Source organism: Rhipicephalus microplus, chromosome 5, assembly GCF_043290135.1.
Source record: "Rhipicephalus microplus isolate Deutch F79 chromosome 5, USDA_Rmic, whole genome shotgun sequence".
NCBI lineage: Eukaryota > Metazoa > Arthropoda > Arachnida > Ixodida > Ixodidae > Rhipicephalus > Rhipicephalus microplus.
In genome coordinates, this window is record NC_134704.1 from 172,693,914 (window position 1) to 172,717,252 (window position 23,339).

The 23,339-nt window shown below is 45.0% G+C and overlaps 1 protein-coding gene across 2 annotated transcripts in view; it reads left to right on the forward strand.

The window, feature by feature from the left end:
* Window positions 1–2,187: 2,187 nt before the first annotated feature.
* Window positions 2,188–23,339, forward strand: part of LOC119173316 (uncharacterized) — a 74,269-nt gene continuing 53,117 nt past the window's right edge. The window contains exons 1-2 of one of the 2 annotated variants that reach the window (XM_075894465.1): window positions 2,188–2,273; window positions 3,378–3,433. Coding sequence is in view for 1 of the 2 variants with exons in the window: in XM_075894464.1 (XP_075750579.1) it covers window positions 23,028–23,099 (72 nt within the window). In the remaining variant the exon portion in view is untranslated. Of the gene's footprint in view, window positions 2,274–3,377; window positions 3,434–23,019; window positions 23,100–23,339 lie in introns of those variants that run through there. The other variant, XM_075894464.1, reaches the window with a different exon arrangement.

Consider the following 23,339-nt stretch of genomic DNA (forward strand, 5'->3'; position numbering starts at 1 on the left):
TCAGCCCCTAACCGAAATGACGACGAAAAGAGAAAGCAACAAGGTCCGCTGGAACAGCGAGAGGGAAGCCGCCTTCGAAATCCTCAAAAAGGCGCTCACCCAAGTGCCGATCGTCAAGGCTGCGGATGTCAAACGACCCTTCATACTACGCAGTGATGCTTGGGATACATGCATCGGCGCAGTCCTTATGCAACACCATGACTCGGTGTTACACCCAGTCTCATACGCTAGCCGACAGTTATTACCTCGAGAACAGAAATACTCGGGTATAGAGCGTGAGTGCTTAGCTCTTGTGTAGGCTATAGAAAATTTTTGTATATATTTATACGGAACCCCTTTTGTAGTTCAGACCGATAATCAACCCTTGCAATATTTGTCGCTGGCAAAACACCTCAACAGCAGAGTCTTGAGCTCGAGTTTGGCCTTGCAGGAATATGAATTCCATGTAGAGCATATCAAGGGATCTGAAAATGTCGGGGCGGATTACATGAGCCGAATTCAGTGACTATACACTGGTGAAACTATTTCAGCATGGTGAGAGTACATCTCAATGCAGTAAACCGCTGACATAATCCCACTGGACATACTCGGTTTTCGGCCTACCGTGTGTGAGTGTGTGTTTTGAGTGACTTCATCCAAGAATTGAGCAGCAGTTTTTCATGCAGAATAACATTCCCAAAAAGGGGCCTATTGTGGTGTAGTATAGTTACGTGGTGGTGTTTGTGAAGTATGGTGGCACCGTGGTGTTATGTACAACGTGCTCGGAGGCAACGGCAGCGGTGCTTCTCGATTGAGCGGCGGAAAGACGATGACGTTGGCGCGAAACGTCACGCATGAAACTGCGGCCCTCCAAAAGGAAGAAGTTTGCGCGAAAGGTTGCGCTGCCAATGCACGAGAGGGGAGAAGAGGAAGACGAGTCGGGGGCAGAACGAGATCGAGCTGGGTGGAGTGCCGATCCAGGGTGTTGCGCGACTGGGGTGTCGGGTTCTGGACCCTAACGCGTGGAGTCAGACAAGGCCAGGACGCTCCAGCTGCCCATGGTGTACTTGGAGATACGCGGCCTTCAGAGTTCCGGCCGTGGGTGTTCAAGGTCATGTCCCAGGTGTTCGTTCCGGCCGTGATCGTTCAAGGTCACGTCCCAGGTGTCCGGGCTTCGACTCCAATTCTGAACCACCCATGGAGGGTGGAACCTTCTGGGTGGTGATCATCTCCTCGAAATGAGCCACCAGCGGTAAGCGGCCGCAGTTCTTTCTAAGGCAAGGGCTACCTCGTCTTCCGCCAAGTGTCGCCGTGCTGGTCAGCGCGTGACTCCAGCTGCTGAGACATCGCCAGCGTCCGCCGCCTCAACCCACCAAGCCAGCGCCACCATCAATGCCACCGGTGACTGTTGAATTTTTTTTATAAAGATTACAACTGGACAACTTACAGGACATGTTTTTATTTGCCAGCTTAAACTCGGTGTCCGTTCATAACAACTTGATCTTTTTTTTCCTCTTGTTTATGCTTAAAGTTTCTACTTTTCTTTTCACACCTTAAACGGCTTCGCCATTTCTCAGCTCCGAGGCTTTCCCTCCGAGCAACAATTTATTCAATAGTAAACCTGCATCACAAGCATGTCGCATTTCGCACCGGTTGCCGTCGGGCTGCGCCGATGGACGCTGATCGCGCCTGGCACCAGACTATAGAGCGCTCGCGTTTTTTCTAACGTAGCGTCGCTGTGCCCAGCGTGCGCGCGCGGCAACGCTGCATTGGAGTATATATTGGGCGCTTCGTGCTTCGCTCGCGGCCGTTTCGCTAGCTCCACATATACCGAATTTGGCATTATCTGACGTCAATGGCTGACGAAACATACGACTTGTACAAACATGATAATCCTGACACGCGTGTCATGTAAGAACACGACAACATACCACGCTCATAGCGTGCTCACGGCCATTTCGCTAGCTCCACATGTACTAAATTTTATATCACGTGGCGTGAATAGATGACGAATGTAAACGACACATCGAAACATGATAATCATGACACCAAAGTCATGTACGACATCATTTCCGTCCACCTCATAACGTTGTGCTGATTTTAAAGTGATATATGAACATTTCTTATTCGTGCTTCGCGTATCATCGATTCCCAGTGTACGTGCGATATGCCAGTTTTTGTTCCTCGCTACTTCTTTTATCTACAGTGTCGTCGTGCTGCCCAGCGCACAGTGAGAGTACCTTCACCACAACAATAGACGCTACCGGCAAGACTCCCGGAACTAGAAATAAAAGGTAGTTTCAGTTTGTATGTATAGTTATTTACGTTAACGTGTTACCGGATACCGGTTTGCGTTCAGCGTCTTACCGAAACGGAAATCTTTGAACGTTTTAGCTCCTTGTACATAAACGTTTACGTACGTATGTGAACGCGTACACCTTTATGTTTTCGCAAACTATAAATGGTGATGCTAACTGCATATAAATTGCATTGAACTTACATAGGATTGAATCACCGTTGTGGCAAAATCACGAGACGTTCGTTTATCGCATACAATATCCCCGTATGCGCAAAATGGCAAAAAATACAACGCTACTGTAACGATGATGTCGACATCTTGCGATATTCTTTGCAACCGCACTCATTAACACGTTCACTTACGCGTAATCTTTTTAAGTGAAAATGATTAAAAAGGTAACTCATTTGTGATAGCGATGCTGCGCGGTTTTCGCATCAGACGTACAATGCATGACGTTTCTGCAACAACAATTTTCTGATTACCTATTTCACTATTGCCTCGATAGATGACGCCACCTATCCAGCTTCTCAGCAGTTCGCACGTTCACGGTGTCTGTATTCCAGGACACTCTAACTTTGGTAATCCCGCTGAAACAATGTAATGGCTATTTGCGCTCGCAGTTCGGCTTATTTCGACTTGGCGGCTCGAGTCCTACATCGTGGATACCACAAGTTTCTACGAAAGAAGGTGGATTTCCGAGATAGGGTGATAAACGTAAAGGCTATAGACGTGAGACTCTGGAGGTTTGCGAACACGCAACGCCACCTATAGACGCAGTTTTGAGTAGTGCAAAGCCCGACTCCCGTGCGTAGTTGGTGCGCAACCAGGTGCAACTACAGCGTGCGAAACAAAGATTCAGCTAAACATTATGTGTGTTTGCACATTGAACACTTTGAAAAAGAGCTACGAATTTCTCTCCGCATGCGGACGCATCACTGAACCACCACAAAGTGCCTGCGGATTCACTTGCCAGAACTACGGCATGAACAAGAGCAGATACAACAGCTCCGTGCTGTACAAAACCTACCCCTGTCGGCGCTACGGTTGCGTTGCGAATCGCCGCTGACGTAAATGACTTAATTTTTCCTGATTTTTGCAGCTTTTACGAAGCAGAACGGCGAGAACGCTGGATACGGGCCGTCGTAAACGTGTTGGGTAAGTGAAGTACTCGCGTTCTCCACAGCCAGCCGCATGAAAAAGTGTGATAATGAAAACTTTATGATAATGCGCTCGATCGTTACTACAGAAAACTGTGATAACTGATTATGACGTTTAAGAGAGCCCCTGAGCGCCGTGCGCGCTGTGCAATAGTAAAGAGGTGACGCGCGCAATAAACTCGCAATCACCACGACCACTGATAATCTGATGTGGTCGCCACTACGCAGCATTACGTATGTAGAGCTTTGAAGGAGCTAAGTTCCTGTTATAACTAGGAAATGAGAACACGCACGTCTCAAAGCTAAATCGCAAAATGATCGCGACCACAATGAGGCTTTTTTTTAGCAGTTTGTTTACGCGATTGCCATAGCTATCTCGGGGGCCTCGTTTTTGCCTTTAGTTATTCACTGAGAAAATGGCACGCACGGATCTTCCCTTGCAGTATTCAGAAAACAACCGTCATCTTAACACTCTAGCAACAGTTCAACGCACAGGAAGCGACAGATCGATAAAGAATGCAGCTGCAAAGACGAAAATCGTGAGAGTCATTAGTGCCGGATAAAGCGAGCTTCGTACCACTGATCGTAAGATAGATTGCTCGTATATGTACTTGGTCACTTTAAAACCATGTGTATGCCCAAGTTTAACGTATTTGGGCGATGAAGGACGCACGTCGGAGTGTTTTCCTCGAAGTCGATGTCATGCGATGGCAGCTTGCACTTGGAACTGCAGCACACCCAAATAACTGAAACATCTTTTGCGGTGTACCCACAGTTCACTTTGATGAGCTTCCTACTTTACTGAAGCGAGATTGGAATGACGGAAGAAGCTTGCCAGGTCCTTGATTTTCAAGAAACTGCGCCTCAAGACCGACAAAAGAGAAGGGTCGATGCACGTTGGCTTGCGCGCGGCTCTCTTTGCACTACCCATTTACGGCCGGCGCGTCGATGGGGGCGCTGGTGGCACTGTTTTTCGCAGTGCCACCTGGGCAGAGTCTGACGTCTATATGGTGGGAAACTTAAACTTTTAAACCACATTCAGCGGGAAACGTAAATATTTACGCTCCGTAAAGACCCACGCATGCGCAGATTCTATCCGGTCACTCGGTAACGTAAAGAAGTATACCTACAAGCTAAAAGCCCCTAAAGTGTAGCAAAACGGAGAGGTGAGCGAGTGTTTCTTCACTTTATTTCTGGTTCCGTGAGCTCTTTTTCTGTGTTTTTCAACCTTGACCTTATCAATGCTGCTACCTTGGCACCAGTTGTGGCCTTGTGTGCGTGCAAGGCTCGAGTGTACACTTGGCATCTCCGAAGACGACTTTGCCCTCCGAAGCTCAAAGGTGTGTTTGGGTTTCTACTTTTTCACCTGGCCATGTGACGAGGATGTTCAGGATGGTTTGTGACGAGTGTAAAAGCCAGGAGTGACACTACAGAGACTGCTTGAAGCTGGACTGCGTGTCTCCGAGAACGCGCCGCCTAAACATCAATATGTTTTGACAGTGGACTGCCCACACAAAAATACTCACGGAGCTACTGTGGAACAATGTGCGTCCAAGTCTACAGGCTGCCAAGAAATTCAGGCCTGCTGATGGAAAACCGCCGCTTATAGAAAATGTGCCCTTGGATCATTATGACGAAACAGTACTGGGCCCTCGACCCTAAACGCTTTCTAGACACCCCTTTGAAGACTGTAGAACGGTTAGCATTACGCGCAAGGTTGCACGTTTTGTCGCGGATTGACAGATGGATCATTTTGTTTCGAAGTGCATTGATGTCGTTGCGGGGGCTCCTTAAGCTCAACATCCTCGGCCTTGGCTGCGAAGGCAGCACGGTTACTTGTGACTTACAATGAAGGCAACTTCGTAGTCCTAGAAGAGTCCATGTTTGCTGAGGAAGGGTGGGCAGCGGTGGCGAAGAACTTCAAGTAAGCTGAGATGACACCAAAAAATGCCGAAAAACGAGCACTTGACCTGTGCGGAAACCAAAATTTAGAAAGTGTGGCAGTAGCTTTAAAACGGTCAACGTTTCTGACGTAGACTTTATTTTTTGCAGCAAAAACGCACAAGCCTGGCGTTCCCTTTCGCTCTATCGTTTCTGAACGTGGCACATGGCAGTGTCAGGTTTTTTTTCAGAAACACCTGCATGCTTTGTCAATCTATGATTTGTTTTCCAAAAGCAAGTTGTTTCATTTTTGTCTACCATGGAGTTCTCCGCATGTACGGCTATAAGTATTGATGTGGAAGACCTTTTCTACTCCCTTCTACTTATTGATGCAACGCGTTGAGGAATGCATAGTTGAATATAATGATGAAGTAGAATTCAGGTATGCCCGTGGTACCACGGTGGAGGCCTTTTTAGAATTATTAAGCTTCTACCAATGTAACACCATTGAGCTCTTAAAGAATGAGGTTTCTGTGGAAAAGTCGGGGGTATGCATATAATCATGGCGCACCTCTATGATTAGTAGCATATTTTTGTGCAAGGTTGACAGGAACGTGGAAGCAGATTTGTAAGGCATAACATTTGGAGTATTTTGGTAAGTCGGCGATTTTTCGCTCTTGACGAGAACTGCAGAAATCAAGTCATTTTTGGGTGAGGTATCACGAGCTTTTATCCATCGAGGTGGCGATTTGAACAGCCTGCATCAGCCTAAAATCTCTCGATTTATCCTTGCATTTTTCGTGTCAGCACGTATGCTGGATGTACACACTCCGGTCGACTAAAGCGCTCTTTAAATACCATTCCTTCCACTCCAAGCCGGTGAAGAATGACATTGCTCTGCAATGTCATTCTTCACCGGCTTGGAATTCTTCAGCGGCTTGGAGTGGGGGGAAACCAAGCAGGATGAGCATGATCTATGAAGGAAAGGAGGAAAAGCTGACACAAACAACTACCGTCCTGTAAGAGTGAGATCAGTAGTTTACAGGCTGGTGATGCAGATAGTAAAGACTAGACACATGGGCGGGATTGAGGGGGGGGGGGGGCGGAGGAGCTGGGAGAACTACAAAATGGGTTCCGTAAACGAAGGAAATGAAATGACAGTATTTTTTCATTGACGAGTGTACTGAAGTAGCGGAAAAAAAACACAGGCCCTGTGGCAGTTATTTCTAGATATCAAGGGAGCTTACGATAGTGTGATTCAAGAAGACTTGTGGGGAATAATGGACACTCTAGATGTAGAAACTGGAATAACTAATCTTCTAAAGTATATTTATAAAAGCAACAAGGTAGTTATCAAATTGGAAGAACAGGTATCTGAACCAATAAAAATACAACGCGGGCTTTGACAGGGATGACCCCTGTCACCATTGTTATTTATGCTGTATTTACAGGGACTATAAGCCAAATTAGAGGGTAGTCAACTCGGCTTCAGCCTCTCTTTTGCCAAGCAAGGAAAATACATTGAACAGTCATTATCAGCATTGATGTATGCAGATGATAAAGTATTATTAGCTGACAACAAGGAAGATCTGCAAGCATTGATATACATCTGTGGTAATGAGTGTGATAGGTTCGACTTGAAGTTCAGGAGGGAAAAACCGGCAATCACGTTTTTTAATGATAACAAAGGCAGTGAGCATAAGATACAGAAAGTCACGCTAGAAGTATTGAATAAATACTAATATTTGGGCGCATGAATAAATAATGGCGCTGAGTACCTAAGGGTAGCACAAAAGATACGTAATGACTTAGGGTGACAGGAATGCAGCTGTAATGAAAAGTAGGGCACTGTGGAACTACAATAGATATGACGTTGTGAGAGAAACTTAGAAATGAGTCATATCCCAGGGTTTACGTTCGGCAATGTGGTCTTGTGCATGAAATCAGAGGTTCAAGCAAGTTGGGAAATTAAACAGCGTGGCATAGGTCGACTTGCTTTGGGAGCACACGGGAATACCCGAAATCAGGGGGTACAGGGAGACATGGAATGGACATCGTTCGAGAGCAGGGAAGATACCAGCAATATATAATTTTAGGAGTGATTGAGAAAAAAAATGGGAGAGGAGCGTTGGGCTAGGAAAGTTTTCAGCTACTTGTACATGAAGAATGTTGGTACGAAATGGAGGAAGTTAACTCAAAAATTGTCAAGCATGTATTTAGACAACAGCAGAATACCAAGTCAAAAAGAAACATCGGTTAAGAAAAAGGTGAAAGAAACAGAGAGGGACTTGTAGAAGATTGAAATGCTTACGATATCATCAATGGAGACCTACTGAACTTTCAAGCAGGAAATTGCAAGGGGAAAGATCAACAATAATTCTCGGGGTAGTTCTCTGCTGTCCGAGGCCAGAACGGGCGCATTGCAGACCAAGACGTACCGAGCCAAATACGAAGGCACAGACACGGTGTGCAGTGTGTGTGGAGAGGAGGAGAAAACAGCTGAATATTTGATAATGTTCTGTAAAGGGCTCGACCCTATAGTTGAAGATAATGGCGCGGAATTTTTCAAAGCATTGGGGTTTAGAGATAGTGAAGGCAAAATAGATTTTAAAGGGGTAGGAATAACCAGGAGTAGGCTAACTGATTCGGGGCTACAATCAAGGCGGGGGTGAAATTAAATCCTTAAACACATAGTGATAGTACATAACTTTATGATTAGGTGGCCTGAGCCACCTCGCTGTCTAATCGCATGAGCCGGATACATCAATCTATCCATTCGTCGTAGGCTTTTCGCGCGATGAAAGCCGTGGCAAAACGTTCGGGGTCTGCTACGCACTTGATATTTTCGCGGCTGTTAGCCAACAGTGCGATAATTTTGGCAATATTGAATACTATGTCTTTGCAACGCAACACTCCTTTGACTCACCGTGCTTAGAACGTGTCTGTGTGATGTGAAAGGGAGATATGGTTTTTTTACTTCTAGTTGGTATATCAACGCAATGGTACAGACATGCCTGGCCATGTGAGAAACACTTTCTGGACGCTCTTTATCATGAGCGAAGGGGGCTTAATTCAGTTTTGTGTGGAAGGACGAATGTACACGTGCTGCAGAAGATCATAGGCTAGAAATTGTATAAATAACCACTGAAATATAGCAGGTGTGCGCGCAGTAAGTGGCTAGCTCATGCTAATGCGTTTGATACCTCTTTTATTTGGTGCGTTAGGTTTATTTTCTAAGTCTTCCTACTGACCTATGCTGTTTTTTCGGACAGTTGAAAGCTTTAAATAGCACATAAGAAGCGGTAAGTGCCCTTCAAGTGTGGGCACGGTACTGAGAAAAAGAGGTAATTGGCGTAAGTCTAGCGACTCGTTCAATTGGTTTATGATCGGCACTCTTGTGTAACTAACGTGACTAATCGGTCACGGGATCAATAACTGGAAATGCTTACCTTTTATGCCACTATTAACAATAACAACTCACAAGGTCCCTAATTGTGCTGTCGCCTATATAAGACAGCATAGGAAATACACGTTGTTTTTCTTCAGTCGATAAATTTATTTAACCCCCCCCCCCCTCCATGAGAGTTTTCTGCATCGAATGTGGTTTTGCACTGCCTGCAGGGTCTTAAGTATATTAATTGAAGCTTCTGCACCTCATTTTCTTTTGCACTGCGTCCGTGATTGGTTGGCAGATCACGGCGACAGTGTAAAACGACGACGTCACAATGAGGCGACATGATGGCATCACAAATTTTGGCATCGTTTATGTTATGGTGACGACATCACCCGATAATTTTTTGCATCACTCGTACGCACAGGCGTGCTCGCGGAGGGGGGGGGGGCAGCCACATTCCTAGTTTTGGATAAGAGGGGGGGGGGGGGCGCAAAGTGATCACCCGCATATATCGACAATATATGGATGAGGTGCTGCGACACGTGGGTGGTGGGCTCAAAGTCAGCCCCAAACGTGGACCTAATAGATATGGGGGCACGCTGCGATGAACCTTGACACATCTTGACACAAACGAAACATCGACGACAAGTAAAGACACTGTACATATCGCATACAAATGAGCACTGAAATTCATTTGTCTTTGTGTATCTGAATACTACAGCTTAAATGAAACTTCAAATAAATCAAGTTATTCCCATTTCAGAGAATGCCACGCATGCATGCGTACTAGAGTGGGCGCATGGCTAGTAAAGAACAACTGCAAACTCCAGCTGTCGGTTCCTTACTTTGAAGAAGCGTGTGCGCCATCGCCGAAGGAAAGCCTCTTCGCTGTGTGTTTTCAGCTACTCATCGAGGTAATTCCACACAATAAGCCGCATTTTCCGGAGTGCGGGATATTTTGTGGAGGCTTACACCGTACTTCCGCTAAACAGCGTTGCCACCACAGGACATACAAGGTCGCTGTAAAAACCAGCCTTGCGAACAGCCCACGTTCTGTTTCCATGCGCGTTGTATGAAAGCCAGAGAGCCAAAAGGCATTGCACGATGTGCCGGACGCCTTTCCCCACCGACCACACGAAAATATCATGTTGTGCCGTCTTTCTTGTTCCAAAGTTTGAACCACGATCTCTTGAACAACTCCCTAATGTACTAACCGGTCACACGTAGAATAATTCATAGTAATGTACAACTTAAGTTTCCCGAGGAACATCATAAAATGAAAAAAAATATGCCCTGAGTGTTTGAAGTACGCAATATAGGGACAGGATATCACCTTCGCGTTCAACTCTTAAACTCGAGGCTTAAGGATCACCCAATTTCTCATTGCGAAAACTGTATGTAGGACGCTTGTGATTGTAAAGTATGATTGCTATTTACACACCATTTCCAAGCAGAAGAAGGTGTTTTCCCCATGTTTCCAAGCAGACGCGTGGCAGTGGGATAGAACACCTCCGTGCCATGTTAACGGCCTCAATTTGAATTTCACTCAGACTGAAGATTTTTATTTATTATATTCGCAAATATCTCAATTTTACGGTCATGGCCAAGATGGTTTCACGCTCACAAGCAACGGCGCCGACGCAGGAATTGCTAAAAAACGAGCTCTTTAGCGTTAACACACTAAAACAAAGAGTAATGTTTAAATTTGCTCTGAGAAAAGAGACAGAATCATAACCATGAATAGTATTAGAACTATCGTTAGAACAGCTGAAGTTAACAAAGGTCTCTGAGATTTCAAACAGATAAACTGAACCTTTGAGGCGATTATATAGTAAGGTTATTCTTGTTAGTACATATAACTTGGTCCTTTAGCAAAGTGATTTTTTTTTGACATTCGATATGGAAGTACTTTGGCCCTCCTTATGACTCATAGGCGTGCGCACGGGAAGGGTGGCCACCCCCTCCCCCCCTCACCAAAGAGAGGGGGAACAGAAAATCTGCCCCGCACATTGTTTTAGAAAGAGGGCGCTGCGACGCACGTCCCCCCGCATGGTGAGGAACCCTGTGCACGCTTATGGTGGTGTCGTCAGCATACAATACACAATAACGAGAGCATAGGATGTCCTGGAGAATATTTATGTAAATCAGAAATAGAAGGGGCCAAGAATGAACCCTTCTGTAACACCTTCCTTTTAGAATGTTAGTGTCAGAGTAAGAGCCACCACCAAAGACCTTGCTCGGTCGGCATAACGTGTAATTGTTCAGAACATTTAAAGCCAGTCTGATGATACCTTAAGAATGTATAGCTTTTGATTGAAACTTTGTATATGCCAACAAGTGATGGATATACAGATCCTAATAACATTCACTGTGAAATTTCCTGAAAGAGTGTTCACAGTCCAACACTTTTTAGCATCACCTCGATTGGACTTGCTGCTGAACTTCTTGATAAGGTGAAGGTGAGCACATATGCGTACGACATCTGCATTTCGGCTTTTTTAGCTACTCGCCCCCAACTGCGTTCTCGACTGCAACGTGCCGTGACCATCACAGTGAGGTACCTACGTCATCAGGGCTTCGCACTATCAACAGAAAATTGCGCAATGCTTGCATTTACACGAGAAGAAATGATAAGATGCCCACGAACTGTTAATAGAACAGAAATTCGTGCTGTAGAGCAACACAAATTTCAAGGTGTATCATCCACCGAAATCTATCGTGGTCAAAACAAATAACTGTCTTGAAGCCAAAGGTGATGATATGTTGGGTTCAACGTCCCAAAACCACCATATGATTATGAGAGACGCCACAGCGGGGTGCTCCGGAAGGTTCGACCACTTGGAGTTTTTTAACGTGCACCCAAATCTGAGTATATGGGCCTACAACATTTCCGTTACCATCGGAAATGCAGCCACCGCAGCCGGGATTTGATCCCGTGACCTGCGGATAATCACCTGAGTACCTTAGCCACTAGACCACCGTGGCGGGGCAGAGCCAAAAATAAAGAGTTTTGTTCACGTTCTTCGGGTCATAACCGGAGCAAGATGCAGCTGTCCTTCAACTGTACCAATCTTTATTCGTAGGGTACTTACAATACAGCATCCTTGTGCTTTCACGCACGAATACCAGTTGTGCGAGCATGCTATAAAACATCCAAGCTCAACGGTAGTACTCATGCTTGGGTTTACCTCGATGCACATAAACCACGGGAACTCTATCCGAAGCGCAGGCTTGTCCCATCAAAGAATATGTACTCTGCGAGCCTCTTCGATTGCACTTTCGCCTGATGACTGGACACAGGAATTATACCCTATCAGCACTCCCTTCCAGCCACCGAAAACGCAGTTATTCAAGGGCTAAATTGCGGTCCGAGAACAAATTACTGAAGATTTTCTCTCCCTCGTGCTCCTGAGACACCTACATGGCTCCTGCCTAAACCACTTGTCAGGATTTATATTCCTGGCATTATAAAGAAGTTCTTTATATAATCTATTGGTTTAAATAAACTTCCACTCCTGCACATTTATACAGTGTACTATAATGTAGCACACGTATATGCTGATAGACCTACCACATCGTGTAACTCCGCCACAGCCATCTTCCTTCAGCAAATAAAGATAGTTCCACGTTTCCAGTTGGGTTACAAACCACATAAACTGCCACGAAACTTCTTGCTATTCGTGAGGCAATACGTTTCGTGTCCGGAGAGCCCGCTCGTAGATGGATGATGCTGTGCGATGCGAAAGGTGCTCTTCAAACTATAGATGGCTTCATGGGACAAGGTCCAGTCGTACTTTTGAGGTTTGAGTTTGAGTTTGAGTTTATTCAACCACGTGAAAAGTACATGAAAATACAATGTATACTTGGTTTGGTGTGAAGGAAAAAAAAGCTGCATTTCACAGCTTGACTAGCTCCTTCACCCAGAAAAAAATCTAAACTACAAATTTACAAAAAGTTACAAACATTACAGGCAGCGAAAAGCGACAATACAAAAAGAAACACGCATGTGGCCCATGACAGCAAATAATAGAATCACAACTCTAAAATACATACAAAAATTTTCATAACAAAGCAATGCATTAAAGAATTCAAACTGAATAACCATTACAGAAATCACCCAACATTCATTTACAACACAATCAGCACATCCGATATAACATTTCACTTTTAGACAATATACGCAGACTATCAGTTGTTAGTTTCCATTTGTTCATCACACTTGGAAGGCGGTAACGTAGTGTTTCTAATCCGTAGTTTGTGCGAGGACAAGGTACGTGCCAAGTCTCCGTAGAGCTAGTAACGCGGCTGGCAGGATTTGGTTGCAAGGTGGCCAAGGTACGTAAAAACTTTACTGACAGAAATCGGAGAGCTCCTTGGCATTGTTACAAAAAATTGACATCATGTAACATTCCAGTGAACACATCCTCACTGTGGCCTAATGGGCAATGAAGAGGCGGACGTTGAAGCTAAAATAGCTTTAAATGATGCCCCGAAGTGTGCATTGTATTTCTCGAGAAGACTTTAAAATATTGCCTGGAGATATAATACACAACTTTATCTTGGAGCATTGGAATAAACCAGAACACCAACATAAGCGGCTGTACAAATGGGACTCAAAAATGAAGTTCCGTATGCCTCACGAGTTAAAGCGAAGCATCTGAGGCATCATCCACCGCATTCACTCCGGTGTGGCTTGCACGAGACGTTACATCCACTGCATTGGCTTTAGTGACACAGATTCTGATTGTGGCCACTGTCAGTTGCCAGAAACGCTCGAACATATATATTTCGACTGCCCAGCGTACGCAAGTGAACGCCAGCTTCTCATATCTTCGATTGGACGATATATTAGTCGACCATTAACCGATGAGATTGTGTTACGTCTTTGGCCTGAGGCGAGCAGCATGAATATGGTGATAAGAGCTGTCGTCGCATTTTTAGAAGCCACTGGAGTGGGTGCGCGCCTGTAGATTACCCCAGCCTAACAAGACCATGCTCTCCTATCCGTACCTTATCCTTGTCATTCATCTCTCTTTTACTTCCCGGTCACCCTTGTCCAGTGTAGATTAGCAGGCCAGAGGAAACTGTAGCTCAGACCGACCTCTCTACCTTTCTGTAAATAAATTATCTCTATCTCTCTCTCTCTCTGGATTGAAATTTCATTGTCAAAGTGCATTGTAGCGAAAGTCACATAAGTGCGAGCTGCTGGTCTATCAAGTGCAATCAAGATTGATAATGATCGGTTATTGTGACATCAACTCTTTTGGACACTTGACACAAAAAAAAATATTGCTGAAGCAGTCCGTTAACCAGCGAGAGCTGAAACGTGTGGCACTCGTGTTTAGCAGTGTAAAATAATGAAGGGCTCTGAAAAAGAAAAATTACTCGCATAATGGCTAATGCATTCGCCTATAAACAATGTTGTATACGTTACTAAATAAGTAACTACATAAGTCACTCGTTACTCAAACAAAAAATACGCCAGGCCTGCGTGGTAGGCGCAGCACTGTCTCAGCGAAAGCTAGAAGATCGGTTTTTTAGAGCCTTTTCAAAACACTCATTTGTTAATTGCTGCATGCACACTTGCAAGGAATATTGTGCCAATTGTCCACGCAGTGGCTGACGACGATGAGGAATAATGGCTGAAGTGGGTATGTGCCACAGTCAATAGGGGAACAAGAACAAGGTTTTGTGATGCTTTTGAGCATTGGACGGCCCACTCGTTACGCTATTCGCATTGTGCGATGACTGGTTGTTTTTTTGGTGTTGTAAAGCGCTTTACTAGTCGTATTAACGCGATTGCTTACCTGACATCAAGCCTTCCTAAGGCAAGTTTGACAAGTCACAAGCATCGATGTAGCTCAGGGATGTTTCGAACGGTCACTTGTTCCATGTTCTTTACCGCAAAGGATGCTGCTCAGGCTTCAGCCAGCGGCTATGCTGCTCAGGCTTCAGCCAGCGGCAATGACAACCGTGTTGTGTTGCCTCGTCTTCCCACCGGTAAGTTGGTCATGGATTCCGTTTTCCTACATGCGGACTTAGGTGGTCACCTTTACCGGGTTCAGGACTTCTGAGACGCTCTTTAGGACAATATTGATTGAACTGAAAGAGATAAGTTCTCTGGGACAATTTCAAATGTGATATGTATAGATGGTCGCTTGCAAGTCCACGCTGACGAAAACTAAGCTAGTCACACCAGGTGAATTTTTCGTCAAAAGCCGTAGATGCCTTGTAATTGACCTGGAACTCACATAAGTAAGAATGAAGCTTTTTTGGCTACCTGATCATTTGGAAGACGCCTACATTCGAGAGGCACTGCATGTTTTCGGGAAAACCAAGTCAATGTCTGTAGAATGCTGGAAAGTATCAGGCATGGAGAAAATGCTGTCTCTTAATCACGATGTTGTGTTGTCCCTTGCTGATGGAGTCTGAGTGGGTGACGTTAGTCACCTTCTGACTGTGTGCGGAGTACAAAGTCTCGTTCTAATCCCCCGCCGCCCACCTCTCTGCTTTCACTCAAATAAGGTTCGGTACATTCGTCGAAACCGCAAGTCTCCTCGCTGTGTTGACTGTCGGCGCTTCGGTCATTCAGCTGAGAACTGTGTTGTGACCTATTCTAACAAGCTACGACAGCACACACAGCACGATGACGATAACCTGCAAGAACATATCATAGATGCCACAGAAGTTCTGGATGCAACAAGAGACACTCCGTCAATGACAGACTCCACGAACTTCACCAACAAGGGTGCACAAGATGCAAAGGCGTCCGACGCGAAAAAAAACAGATGAAGTTCCTGCACGCAAATGACGAAGAGATTCTTGCAAGCAGCTAACCATAAATGACCACAGAAAGTTTCTTACGCAATGCCTAAGCGCAGGGCGACGTACAGCTCAGGATCAAGCAACGAGGGTGATGCAGTGACTTTTAAGAAGAAGACGCGCCATAGCCGAACGAATACTCAGAAAGAAAATTGCTGGCAGTCACGATCTAGGAGGCCTGGTAGGGGTTCAGAAAAAGCTCACCATTCACCTCCCCGACTGACTACACGCGACAACAAGCGCAACATAAGGTAGCCACCCTGGCGAAGTCCGAACGACTTTTATTTGCAACACTGAATGTACGTGGCCTCAGGTCATCGCAGAAAGAGGCGCAGCTCCGTATAGACTTTTCACTCGAAAGCTGCGTATAGACTTTTCAGTCTTTGTCGCCATCCAGGAGAGAAAGATTAAGAGCGTTGAAGAGACAGAGAGGGCTCTTCGACCCTTTCTGTCATAGTAAATAGTATGCGTTTCCCATGCAAAATGATTATTTGCGGGCTGTTGGTTGTTTCTGAGAAAGAGCCTGCCACGTTCAGCAATGAGTACTTGTGTTGATAACGAGGGTCAATACATATGTTGTTTGTGTTGCAAGGAACGCCATGGCGAATTATCAACCTATATGCGTTTAATGAGATTTCGAAGCGTCTTTAATAAATTGGAAAATGTCCAGTCTAATTGACTCAGACCGTGTCACTCTGCTCATGGGTGACTTCAATTGTGCATGTGACCTAAATGAACGTAGCAATCGGAATAATCAGCGAGACAGGAGTGCCGAGCTTTTATCCGGGATTGTAGACAAAGCAGGGCTCATTGACATTGGTGTGTCGGCAGGCGCTCCGGAACCAGGGGGGGGGGGGGCAGTGGAGGCCATCGCTCTTAGAGGTTCGAAATCAGGGGGGCATGCACCCCACTGAAAGCTGCTACGACCCCTCCCACTCTCCTTTTTTCGCCTTAGCAAAAACAGTTATGTAACAACGCCCTTATTATATAAATATATATATATATATATATATATATATATATATATATATATATATATATATATATATATGGTGCTTTTTCTATTGTATGTTCTGCAACTTATAACCAAATAACGGCACGTCGTTGAGGTAAAGCCAGCTCGCTATCTTTGGTTGATGTCGCCTTCATATGCTATAATGACTGTATTCAGTTCCCACTGTCGTGTGTGCACTATGAAATCGCCTTTTCTTTTTTCTTGTTATCACCTGTTAACTTCAACTTATATTACGATCCGCGTCATACTTTCATTGTGCTGATACTCTTTGTGAATTATTTGTGATACGCTTCGTGAATTATTTTGTGTGATCTGTAAAACTTCACCAATTACCCCCCTTACTCAATGTCCTGTAAAGGGCCTGTAAGGATTTTTCAATAAATAAATAAATAAATAAATAAATAAATATATATATATATATATATATATATATATATATATATATATATATATATATATATATATATATATATATATATATATATATATATATATATATATATATATTGCAACGTAGATGCGCGAGCGTACGGGGCGCGGAAGAAGAATAGTAGTGGAGCAGCGCTTGAACTGTGTCGTTGGGTGAACCGGACTAAGCCTGTCTAAGAAGTACGCCGCTCTTTCCCAACGCCATTTCACCTCATCTGTAATTAATTACAGTCACTCGCGACAGTTTGGTGGAGGTGCCGGGTACATAAATCTGGACGACCCAGCTCTACTGATTCTGCGATGGAGCAGACGCTTGGCAGGCTTGTCACCGCAGCTACTAGACATGGAGGACGCCGGAGCAGGCCATAACAGCCTCGTTGCTGATGAGCAACATGCTCACCCGTCAGGACAACCTCACTGCGGCACGCCTGAACGTCGACCAAGGACCTTTTCGGGGCAGCCGGATGACGATGTTGAGAATTGGCTCAAGCACTATCGAAGAGTGAGTCGCAGCAACCGCTAGAACACTGCTAAGCAGCTCGAGAACGTGGTGTTTTTTTCTCGTCGGCACCGCGTCTCTTTGGTTCGACAACCACGAGCGTGAATTGACCACATGGGACATTTTCGCGGAGGAGCTGAACAGGTGCTTTGGTGACTCGACTTCTGAAGTCATGCAGGCGCTTTCAAGCAGAGCTCAGTTACCTGGCGAAACATGCACCACCTACATCGAGGCCGTCTTGAAGCTTTGTGGAATCGTGAGTGCGACCATGTCTGACGAAGATAAGGTAGGTCATCCGCTCAAGGGAATCGCGGAAGACGTGTACAATTTTCTTATCACCAAGGAAGACCTACACACACCTTCCAACCTAAGGAAATACTGCCGAGCGCTTGAAGCGCTAACGAGGAGGAGAACGCGTTAACGAGGAGGAGAATTCTATGAAAATTCGGACGTCTTTACCATGTGCCCACGATTGCAAGTGTCAACCTTCCGTCGCAAGACGGCATCTCTTCGATTATAAGACGAGTTGTTAAGGAAGAACTTGCTCAAGTGCAAGCTCTGGACACCGCCGTTGTCTGCCATCAGTGTGCGTTCGACCAACGGCCCCGTGAACCACCGGTACCTCCGATGCGACTTTGAGCGTCGCCCGAATTACACTGATGGGTTAGAACGAAGGAGTGAACGGCAACTCGAAAACCAGGAACACAGGCAAGCTGCATCACGGCGGTGTCATGTTGTCATGTAACAACGTGACTACATGCCACGCTCATGATGCTCTGACGGCTGTTTCGCTAGCTTCATTTCACCAAATTTGTTATTGCGGGACAAGAATGAATGACGAAGGTACGATATTGGTGCAAACATCATAAACATAAGATGCATGTTTGTGTAACAACATGACTACATGCCACAGACAAGGCGCCAATACATTTCGACGTCACGCGGTGTGCTTGCTAGCCGGCGTTCATTTTGTCGTGTCACGCCGGCGTTGCCATGCCAGGCGCCAGTCCTGCCATATATTCGCAGGCACATGCCGCGCTGCGTTGCTTTGACGCATCCGTGTTTCAGCGCGTCCGGCGTCCCCCCATCATGAAAATAGGGAGACGCAGTGTTGTCTGGGTAACGCATCGGCGCAAAATGCAGCATGTCGCATTTCGCGCCGGTTACCGTCGGGCAGCGCCGACGGACGCTAGTCGCGCCTGGCGTCAGACTATTGAGTACTCGCGTTTTCTAACGTAGCGTCTCTGTACCCAGCGTGCGCGCGCGTCAACCGCTACATTGGAGTATATTGGGCCCTTCATGGTGCGCTCGCGGCCATTTCGCTAGCTCCACATATACGAAATTTGGTGTTACGTGACGTCCATGGATCACGAAATATATGACTGGTGCAAACATGATAATCCTGACACGCGTGCCATGTAAAAACACAACATACCACGCTCTTAGCTTGCTCGAGGCCCTTTCGCTAGCTCTACATATGCTAAATTTGGTATCACGTGACGTTAATAGATGACGAAGGTAAACAACGCATCCAAACATAATAATCATGACACAGAAGCCATGTACAGCATCGTTTACTTCCATCTCATAATGTTGTGCTGATTTTAAAGTGGCATATCAAAATTTCTCATCTGTGCTTCGCATATAATCGATTACCACTGTACATGGAATCTGCTAATTTTTTTTTAAATGCGAAGCATTTCTTAGCGAACTTCGGCGACTTTGAGAGTATCTATCTATCTATCTATCTATCTATCTATCTATCTATCTATCTATCTATCTATCTATCTATCTATCTATCTATCTATCTATCTATCTATCTATCTATCTATCTATCTATCTATCTATCTATCTATCTATCTATCTATCTATCTATCTATCTATCTATCTATCTATCTGTCTGTCTGTCTGTCTGTCTGTCTGTCTGTCTGTCTGTCTGTCTGTCTGTCTGTCTGTCTGTCTGTCTGTCTGTCTGTCTGTCTGTCTGTCTGTCTGTCTGTCTGTCTATCTATCTATCTATCTATCTATCTATCTATCTATCTATCTATCTATCTATCTATCTATCTATCTATCTATCTATCTATCTATCTATCTATCTATCTATCTATCTATCTATCTATCTATCTATCTATCTATCTATCTATCTATCTATCTATCTATCTATCTATCTATCTATCTATCTATCTATCCGCCTACAACTTTTAGCTCTCCTGGCCGTTTCAATAATGATATCGATACCAAACTTGTTATTGCATAACATGACTGTGTAAAGAACACATTTGACTAGTCATAACATGAAAATCATGATATGTATGTCATGAATATTATGATTTACATTTCGTGGTCGTGCCGCTCTTGCGGGTGTTTCGTTCACATGGCATGTTGCAAAATTAATATGACTTGACACGATTGCATGGCAAACACAAGTGACAGACCCTAACATGAAAATTATGCCATGCGTGTCGTGTAACAACATGACTACGTGCCACGCTCATGATGCCCTCGCGGCCACTTCGCTAGCGTCAAATATATAAAATTAGGTATTACGGTTCGCGAATGTATGACGAAGGTATTTGACTGGTGCAAACATGATAAACATGAGATGCGTGTCATGTAACAACCTGACTACATGCTTCACTCATGATGCGCTCGCGGCCGTTTCGCTAGCTTCACATGTACCAAACTTGGTATTACGTGACGACAATGAATGAAGAAGGTAAGTGACTGGTACAAACATAATGATCATGAGATGTGTGTCATGTGAAAACATGACTACATGCCACAGTTAAGGTGCCAATACATTTCTATATGACGCGGTGCGCGTGCTCGCCGGCGTTCATTTCATCGCGCCACGCCGGCGTTGCCACGCCAGGCGCCGGTCCTGCCATATATTCGCAGGCGCGCGCCACGCTGCGTTGCTTTAACGCATTCACGTTTCAGCGCGTCCGGCGTCACTCCTTCACAAAAAGAGGGAGACGCAGTGCTGTCCGGGTAACGCATCGGCATAGAGTAATGTTACTCCATGGTATCGGCGCGAAATGCAGCATGTCGCATTTCGCGCTGGTTGCCGTCAGGCCGCGTCGGCGGACGGTTGTCGCTCCTGGCGTCAGACTATGGAGTGCTCGCGTTTTGCTAACGTAGCGTTGCTGTGCCCAGCGTGCGGCCGCGTCAACGCTACATTGGAGTATATTGGGCCCTTCATGACGCGCTCGCAGCCTTTTTTCTAGCCCCACATATACCAAACTTGGTGTTACGGGGTGTCAACTGATTGCCAAATGTATGACTGGTGCAAATATGATAATCGTGACACGCGTGCCATGTAAGAACATGAGAACATACCATACTCATAGCGTGCTCGCGGCCGTTTCACTAGCTCCACATATACTAAGTTTGCTATCACATGACGTGAATAGATGACGAAGGAAACGACACACCCAAACATGATAATCATGACACGGAAGTGATGCACGGCATTATTTACCTCCAGCTCGTAACGTTGGGCTGATTTTAAAGTGATATATCAAAATTTGTCATTCATGCTTCGCATATCACCGATTCCCACTGTACGTGGGATCTACCAATTTTTTTCTGATTTCGCGTGATGTGGTTACAGACACCGGTAGCGGTGGCGGCGGCGGCGGACAACTGCTCGTGACCCGAAAATGCTCTCATAACAGCCTTCGCAGTAAAAAGGAACGCGTTACTATCCTACGTTACCACCGAAAGAAAGGTAACTCGTTATTGTTACCATTACCGAAAAAAGTAAGCAACGTTATCACTGCCGTCACTTCGCACTGGTAAGTTTCGACTATTATGTTTTTGTTGCACTAACCCGAAATTCTGATTTCTAAAGGAGAATTTATGTTACACGTGCAACGTTTAAACCAAACAAAGTTTGCACGCAAAGTGCTCAGTTAGCGAGAATTATTCGTACAAATTAGAATGTACCGGAACTTATCAAATAATTTTATAGTAGCTTATGTCTGTATAGAGTTACGCGTGATAGCGTCTCACTATGGGATATAATGAACCCATTTTTAATTGTGACATTATACGCAATATTGGATTCAATAGTACACGCTATCAGCACAGAAAGCACCACTGAACAGTCGGTAAATTCTGGCGTCGGGCACCTGTAAGAGGTCGCGGATGCCTGCATTGGTACCTTTCTTTTGGGGGGATCGAGGAGGAATGATTCGCACGTTTGTGACACAAAATGGCCCATGGTCCAGACATGTTGCCGCGTTCTGGCCACCGGAAATCATGCACATTGACAGTCCACCTACTCGAAAAAGGCCCACTTTGACGGCGTGCTTATACTAGCAAAATAGATATGCAGGTATGTAGTAGTAAAGAAATGCCTTAATGACGTCGAAATGGAAATAAATGTCTGTGAATGAGAATTTTTATTTTTACCACAAATAATTACAATAGGTACCAAAAAATTAATAGCGTTACTTTCAGGATGCCAATATGAGCCTCGCTCGCTCAGGAGTTCAGTAACTTGACATGTAGCGGCCAATGCAGAGAGACATAAGCAATGTTTGTTTTCAAAACAAATGTGAAAATACTTGCCAACTTTGTAGCAACTGCCAGGCTGTGTCTATGATAAAATTTGGCATATTTATACATTTTACAAAAATACTTGTCATTCCTCTACACGTTTTAGACAATGCTAGTTTACTTTTCATTGGACATACGTTTCATACTGACGATGTATTCCTTCTAAGGGTAATATTTATGTGTGACATTGTTGTAAACTGTCTAAAAAGAAGAGGATGACCTTAATTCGTGGTCTGGCGGCATGAGACCGCCAGACCAAGAATTAAGTGTGTTTCGTCTACAGCACGGACGAGCTACCAACAAACATAAGCACGCTATTCAGGAGACGACCTCAATGGCGCGTATTGAATAGCTATGACACTAGAATCATATCAACCATGGTTGTTCGCGATGTTATTTTTTATCAATATCGCTTAATCAAAAACATGTGCTGTCTGAACATGATTGATAGATATGTGGATTTTAACGGCCCAAAACCACTATATAATTATGAGAGACGCCGTAGTGGACGGCTCCAGAAATTTCGACCATCTGGCGTTCTTTAACGTGCACCCAAATCTGCATGAGCACACGGGCCTACAACATATCCGCCTCCACCGGAAATGCAGTCATGCACCGCAACCGGCATTGGATCCCGCGACGTGCGGGTCAGCAGCCGATTACCTTAGCCGCTAGACCGCCGCGGCGGGGCAAAGCTGCCTGAACTGCACCGCAGAACGGCTTGTCACTGTTACGTATGTTATGTATGAGCTTTGTTCCGTGCAGGTGACATGTTCATCATGAAACATGTCACCTGCACGGAACAAAGTACGTATTAGAGCTGCCGTTCTGTGTCGATGCTTTTTTTTAATGCTTGTATATCGCACGCTCCTCAGGTTATGAGTGACAGTTCACTAACGCTATCAAAGGGATCAGCAGAGTGCAAGCGCTGTAGTATCCAACATATACTCGTGCGCAATGCAATACTCCAAAACAGTGACCTGGTGTCGATGGTGCACACTTATTGGCGGTCTACGGCTGTGGGCTATTTCGTCTGTTACTTGCTGGCAGTCATACATTGTGTAAGCAGCTGTTTTTTTTTTGCCTGTAACTAAAGAAACGCGGCTATTTGAACCACGAAGCTTTTCTTTCAGTTAGAGTGCTATTTCTATTGCGAAAGTGAATCTGATTAATAATAGATTAGGTTTATTGTCTCAAAACATGAATGTGATCATAATGTATGCTGTAGTGAAGGTCTCCGGAAACTTAGACCACTCGGGATTCTTTCAACGTGCCCATAAACCAAAATTGGCCTCAAGCAT